At 50.3% G+C, this 7,500-nt stretch overlaps 1 protein-coding gene across 3 annotated transcripts in view; it reads left to right on the top strand.

Moving 5' to 3' along the window:
• LOC137647028 (obg-like ATPase 1) overlaps positions 1 to 7,500 on the top strand; it is a 242,122-nt gene that overhangs the window by 174,749 nt on the left and 59,873 nt on the right. For 2 of the 3 annotated variants that reach the window (XM_068380142.1, XM_068380143.1), the window contains exon 3: positions 1,791 to 1,851. In XM_068380142.1, the coding sequence (XP_068236243.1) occupies positions 1,791 to 1,851 (61 nt within the window). The remainder of the gene's footprint in view (positions 1 to 1,790; positions 1,852 to 7,500) is intronic. The other variant, XM_068380145.1, reaches the window with a different exon arrangement.

Raw genomic sequence — 7,500 nt, 5'->3', positions numbered from 1 at the left:
CCTACGACGTCGCCCATTCAAGGGGATGGGGGGAGGTAACGTTCAGCTTCGTCCCTGAGTTTGTTGCCAAGACTCAGAACCCTGGATTGCCGGACCCTAGGTTCGACTCTTTCCAGGTTTCGAGTCTCCGTTCTGTAACAGATGACCCAGACCATCTCCTACTGTGCCCAGTCAGGAGTCTGAGGTTGTATCTTAAAAGAACAGCTGCAATCCGCCCCCAGGTGCGAGCTTTGTTCGTGAGCACCGGGGAAACGAAGAGGAGGGTCACCAGGAATACCATCTCAGCCTGGATTCGTAAGGTAATCCACCTGGCCTTGAATCCTGACCCTCCTCCGTCACGTCGGGCGTGGCTACGTCCCTGGCCTTCAAGAAGAACTTTTCGGTGACGCAGGTCCTGCAAGCTCGGGTGTGGAAGTGTCAGACCACCTTTACGGCCCACTACCTGCAAGACGTGACACACAGGAGGCTCGATACGTTCTCTATCGGCCCTGTGGTGGCTGCACAACAGCTGATCTAACCTCAGGCTCCTTATTGGACAGGTAGCAGAAGGTTGAGGGCATTGTTGCCCGATTTTAGTCTGTGTGAATGAAAAGATCTGTCTGGCCCTTTTCTTTTCTTCATCCTCTCCTCCCTTGGAGAGAAACAGCATCCTGGGTCCTTTGCACAGCTGACCTCAAACCTCTGCAGGTGAACCATGCTCCCTTGTGTTCCTAGTATTAAGTTGTAATACTGTCATGTCCCCATACCCTGACGAGGTGGTATTGGGAGAGTCCTAGCCTAGATTTCCATCTGAAGAACTCCAGGTCAACTTCCTAGGACGAGTCACTGCTCACCTTCACACACAACTTACGTAGGCCGCAGCAGTCTCACAACTGCCTGCGAGGAGCAGGGGCCCCTCAACCCTTGAGTTCTGTTAATAAACTCGGGTTCGGGGCCCCCGGGCAAGCCAAAGCCAATATGGCAGGGGACTTACCTCCCTTCCTAAGGGTTAAGTCACCCCATGTAAATAGCGTGGTTTGTATTTCAGTTACGGAGCAAATGACAAATTCATAGATAATTTGTATTTTTCCTAACTATACAAACCTCAGCTATTTACAGTTATGTGCCCGCCAGCCTTGTCCCCCAAAATAAGTCCTACCTCTAAGTAAAGTGAGCTATCCACTGGTGTGTGTGAGGGGGGAGGGGTAGCTAGCTACCCCCCGCTAACGAGCGGTGGGGTAGGAAACCCTCGTTAAAACTTTATGGCTCGTCATTCAGCTACACCGAAGTAATTACCCCATGTAAATAGCTAAGGTTTGTATAGCTAGGGAAAATACAAATTATCTACGAATTTGTCATTTTACTTTTGAAATGTGTAATATTTGTTGAATGAAAAGAGAAATACTTTTTAGAGTAAAAAGAAATTTACCGGTATTGGAAATGTCACATATAGCAATGTATTTGTAACATAGGGTATACAGTAGATATTTCAAAGTTAATGAATCAAATTTTCAGTGACAATACATAAGAATAAGCAAATAATTTGAATATTTATTGTATTTTTCCAATAGATTTTCTATAAAAATACACTGGTTTTCTTTATACTTTATCCTTACTTGTTCTTAGATATTCAACCTTTGTGTCTGAAAATATTTCACTTGGAGGATGCTGCATTACTATTCTTTTTGTATGTACTCTAGATTCTACATTACTATTTGTACTAAACATTGTTTTTCTTTATTTCATAAAGTAGGCTTATTGCATATCTGCAATAGAATTATATTTTAACTATTTTTCTTTTCTCCTTGCACGTAGGGTTCCGGTGCCAGACGAAAGATTCGATTACTTGTGTGAATTTCATAAACCAGCAAGGTATTGTAAACTTTCAAAGTCCTTCAATTAGCAGTTATTTTTTTCATTTAGATTTTCACAAAACGGCTTATTGGTATTTTAGAAGAAAAATGGTGAATATAACGAGTAGTTTGGGTTAGATATTTAATTTCTTTGTGAAATACTTTTACTAATATTCTACAGGTATGAATATATCAACAGCTATAAAAATCAAAATAGTTGATTTATTGAGACCACCTAGTTAAACTAATTGTCATTGCAGTATCTATGCTGAGAAAAGCATATAATGAAGAAAGAAAGACATATACGACACTGTCAGAAAGTCTTTTTGATAGAATGGCAATAGCAAAAAAAAAAAAAAACAAGGTTTAACATAAACACTATTTGATTAAAAACAGAGTACTGAAACATGTAATTTGGAATGAAAAAGTTTTGAATAGTTAAAGAAAACAGTTTAGAATGAAAGAAAAATAAACACTCATTGCAAGCAAACTGTAGCTTATTGGGTGAGGGTGAGCTAATTAAAAAGAATCCTAAACAAAGGCTAATTTATAATGAAATATTAAGTAGCCTATCTTTTTGTAACAAAACAGTTACACTAGAACTTGCTCTTAGATACCCAAAGAATGAGACTGGAGCTTTCTTGAACCGTGCAACACTTATCAAATGCTGTCAGCTGACTACTGTTCTCATTCAAAAGTAATTAAAGTGTGTTTTTCTTTTGATAGGGACTGAAGCATTGAGTGTTATGTATGTTTTTAAGTGGGTTAGTTTGTAGTATAGTTCATTTGTTATGAATTAAATGTAAGTTATTTTATAGCTAACTAACTCAGAACCAGAAGAAAATTAAGAAAGTTTTATATAGACATTTTGCTTCACACAAGTATGATAATACTTGAACTTAGTATTCAATGATTCCCTTTGTATTATGACAAGCAAGGTTGGTCTTCCAGTTGGGAAATCTGAACATGCCTGGGTTTCATTAGAGGGCACACTCGGGCATGCTGTTCTGTCTTGTTTCTCTTGCTTTTGTTTTGTTAAAGTTTTTATAGATTATATAGGAGATATATATTTTAATGTTGTTACTCTTTTTAAAAATATTTGTTCCAACACGGAGTACTTACCTCGAACTGCTTTCTTAGGAATATCTGGGATCTCCTCCCATCCGACCAGAATTTTGTGTAGTTTACCCTACTTCGTTTTCTATGCGGGGTAATCTCTGGCGGAGTGATACGCGGTCAGAGACGACCTGGGGTCCGAGAGCATGCTTGCTCAGTTCTCGATCTCCAGTAAGTTTTTGGTCGCGTCGGTGTTAACATCCCGACGCTCTCTCTTAACCCAGTGCAACCCTTTGTGTCTCACGCGCTCCCTACGTGGTCCCTTTGTGTTCTTACTTATCCTTTTCCCTCTGTGTTCCTGTGTGTCGCGGTGTCTTACTAATGCGTTATGGAGCATCCCCTTCGTTGCCTTGGGCCTATGGCCGGCAAATCGTGTGGCGCTTTCCTCTCTAAGCCCGAAGTTGACCCGCACTCCTTGTGTTCTTCGTGTAGGGGCAGTGTGTGTTCCCCTGCAGCCACGTGTCCGGAGTGCGAGTCCTGAAATGAGGTGCAGTGGGTGCGATACGGCACCAAGAAGAAGAAGGCCTCTCGACGTTCTCCTAGGAAGCCCAACGTCTCTTTGCCTCTCGCTTCGCCCAGCGTCCCGTCGGACAGTCTCTCTCTGCCGTCTTCCCCTACCCAGTGTAGGGGTCGAGGTAAGTCTGTTGCGGGGAAGCGACCTGTGGTCCTTCCCCAGGAGTCTGATTTACCTTACAGTGGGATTGTGTCTTCGATCCAGGCAAGTTGGGGGCCTGATGGAGGGGCGGGTGTGTGTTCGGGGGACGGAGCCCTGGTGAAAGCAGGTCCCGTCTCGTCGGACGATCCAATGTGGGGTAAAACTGCTGCAGTCTCTTCTCCCGCCTCTTGGGCAGGTTTTTCAGGTGCGTCAGCAGCCGAGGGTGCCGCCGAGAAGGAGGACTCGCCGCCGTCAGACAGCCTCGTGTGGGCGCCTCCGAAGACGCCCTTCAGATCTCCCCTTAGGATGGAAGAGGAGTTTGAAACCTGGTTCCCCAGCGAGGAGCTCCCCCGTTCCCCTCCAATGCCTTCAGCTACGTTCCCGGCCGTCTTCCTGGAGCCTTCGTCGCCGACCGAACACCATGTAGAATCACCAGCAACGAGGCGTGAATCAGGCCCTTCAGCGAAGTCCTACAGGTCTTCGGGCTCCTCGGTCGAGACCTACTCCTACTCATCGGAAGACGGAGCCCCGAGGGACCATAGAGACGGCGAGATAGGTCCCGCAGGAGGCGATCTCGCTCACGTTCCCGTTCAAGATCCCGCCACGTGAATAGGCGTTCTAGATCCCCCAGGAGGAAGTTCAGGAGAAGCGTTTCGCCGGAGGAAGAATGGGTGCGGGTCTCCATCCCCCGTAGCCAACTTCTGGGGGCTACAGCAGTCCCGGGCACCTCGGGATGGCGCCTTAGGTCCTGCTCACTGGTAGTTTTTCTCTCCAGCAGCAAGTATGACCGTCGGAGGGACGTCTCATCAGGCACCAAGGGACGCATAAGTCCGTGAAGGTTCCAACTCCATCCGCCTAGCGGAGAGAGTCGCCCCTTCGGTCTGGCAGCCGCGTCCCGGCCTCAAGATCTACGATGCATCGTCCGGAGCGAGAGAAACTCCTTTCGTCGACGGGCAAGCCCGCAGACCCCTGGTCCGCCGGAAGAAGGGATAAATCCAGGACGGAGGCCTCCGTTCCAGCGGCGATGCCCGTCCTACTGCCTGAAACGAGGAGACTGGACCACTCCAGGAAGATGCCTCCTCCACGTACGACTCCCCCCGTCGGAGGTCCTCCGTCACGAGAACTGGGGCGCCCAATGGAGAATGTAGAGGACGGGGAAGAAGGTTCACCAGCGGAAGTTTCAGCATACAGGAGGGTGATAGGCCTCATCAGGCGTCACCATAGGCTGAACGAACCTGAGCCCTCTACTGACGAAGTCTGGCTCTCGAGCCTCAGCAGGCTGGTGGATGCGCCTGTACAACAGAGGCCCTCGCTAGCCTTCCCTTTGGCTAAGAATGTGAAGCTGGGATTGGCGCACGTTAAGAAGATCGTGGCCAACCATGCGGAAGCTCCCAAGAACTCAGTGTTCCCCCTCAAGGAGGTGGAAGAGACTGTGAAGAGGGGGAGGAAACTAAAGGATGCGGGAGAACCCAGACCCCCTCCAGCGAGAAGAACCGCCCATAGAAGGACACCCTCCGATGTCCCTCTCCCCCCTCGCGCCTCACCTAACCAGCCCAGGAGAGACGCCCCTACTACATCCTGGCAGCAACCTTTGCAGCCCTCCTGTAGAGGAACGTCGGCTGCGCAGTCAGCCTTCAGGCCCTCCTATTCGGCTGCCAGAAGAGGTCTGTTGGGCCGCGCCTCTCGAAGGAAATAGGGAGAGAGGCCCCCTACTCCTGCCGAAGCCTCAGGTGGGGGGATGCCTCAAACATTCTTGGCAAGCATGGCGAGACCACGGGTCGGACCCGTGGACCGTGACAGTCCTGAAAGAAGGGTACATGTTGCCTTTCCTGGTGGACCCCCACCTCTGATACCAGATCTACAGGCGGAATGGTTGGCACCGAAAGACCCCTTGAGAAGGACGGCCCTACAAGAAGAGGTCTGCAATGTTGGCGAAAGGGGCAATGGAACCTGTCAAGAACCCAGGTCCAGGGTTCTACAGCAGACTCTTCCTGGTGGAGAAAGCAATAGGGGGCTGGAGACCAGTCATAGACCTCAGCCCTCAACAGGTTCGTTTGCAAGACCGACTTCAAGATGGACACTCCGAAGTCGGTCCTAGCGGCCTTGAGGGAAGGAGACTTCATGATGTCCATAGACCTCAAAGACGCATACTTCCAGATCCCTGTCCACCCCTTCAGCAGGAAGTACCTAAGGGTAAAATGGGGTACCCAAACGTTGCAGTTCAAGACCCTCTGCTTCGGTCTGTCCACAGCCCCTCAGGTCTTCACGAGGATCTTCGCAACAGTCTCGGCCTGGGCACACGAACAGGGCATCCGCTTGATTTGGTACCTGGACGACTGGTTGTTGCTTTCAGCCTCAGGGGAAGTACTGAGGGAGCAAGGCGCGAAGCTCCTGCAGTTCTGCAACTTCCTGGGTATCACCATCAACCTGGAGAATTCCCAACTGATACCCTCCACCAGGATGACCTACCTCGAGATGGTCCTGGACTCCCGGTTGGCGAGAGCCTTCCCTTCCGCAGAGAGACTGGACAGCTTGGACCAGATCCTACGGCCCTTCCTGTCGGATCAGCCCAGGAGAGCCAGGGACTGGCAGAGGCTGATAGGCCACCGCGTGTCATTAGAGAAGCTAGTCCCACAGGGGAGACTCAAACTCAGGGGAGTACAATGGAACCTGAAGGAGGCCTGGAACCAGAGAGACTCCCCGCACAAGGTGGTCCCGATGTCCCCGGAGACGAAGGAGGTCCTCGAGTGGTGGCATGACAGATCGAACACCCTCAAGGGGGTGCCCTTCGCAGCCGACCCTTTGGAGATGCTCCTGTTCACGGATGCATCCAAGGAGGGTTGGGGTGCTCATCTCCTCGACAGTACAGCGAGAGGAAGGTGGGTAGCCGAAGAGAAGAACCTGTACATCAATGTACTGGAAATGATGGCAGTGCAAAGGGCGTGCCTAGAGTTCGTTCAGAGGCTCCGGGGAAACACCGTGGCACTGATGTGCGACAACGCCACGGTGGTGGCCTACATAAAGAAGCAAGGAGGGCTAAAATCGAAGGAGTTGTGCGACCTCACGGAGTTCCTGGAATGGGCCGAAATGGAGCAGATCAAGATCTCGGCCAGATTCATTCCAGGGAAGAGAAACGTCCTGGCTGACGGCCTCAGCAGAATGGGTCAAGTGGTAGGGTCCGAGTGGTCCTTGCACCCAGAAGTGGCCAAGACTCTGATTCAGAAGTGGGGCTCGCCAGTAATAGACCTCTTCGCCAAGAGACTGAACGCTCAGCTCCCCGTGTTTTGTTCTCCTGTGCCAGATCGGGGGGCGGAGTTCAAGGATGCCTTGCAGCATCCTTGGGACAACCTCGACGTTTACGCCTTCCTTCCCTTCGGAATGCTCAGACAAGTCCTCAACAGGGTGAGGTGAGCGGACAACCTGTGGATGACTTTGGTAGCGCCCTGGTGGCCGGAGAGAGAGTGGTTCGCGGATCTAAAGGAACTGGCGCGCCTTCCACCTTGGCCCCTTCCCGACAGACCAGACCTTCTCCAGCAGCCACACTTTCAAAGGTTCCACGAAATCCCTCGGTCCCTCTGCCTTCACGCGTGGAGGTTATCGAGCGTCTCCTGAGGAAGGAAGGGTATTCGGCGAAGACGGCAACAAGGATGTCAGGGTACCTGAGACAGTCGTCAGCCGTTGTGTACCAGGCAAAATGGGCTGCCTTCACGAAGTGGTTTGTCGCGAAGAACATCAAGCCGTTGAAAGCCTCCATCCTGGAGATAGCTGACTTCCTAGTCTATCTCAGGGACGAGGTAAATATGTCCATCCCAGCCATTAAAGGAGTCCGAGCCGCCCTAGGACAAGTCTTCCTCCTGAAGGGCATCGACCTGGGTTCCTCCAGACGCATCTCGATGC

This window comes from Palaemon carinicauda, chromosome 9 (assembly GCF_036898095.1).
Source record: "Palaemon carinicauda isolate YSFRI2023 chromosome 9, ASM3689809v2, whole genome shotgun sequence".
Lineage (NCBI taxonomy): Eukaryota > Metazoa > Arthropoda > Malacostraca > Decapoda > Palaemonidae > Palaemon > Palaemon carinicauda.
This window is presented reverse-complemented; position numbering and strand designations above follow the sequence as displayed.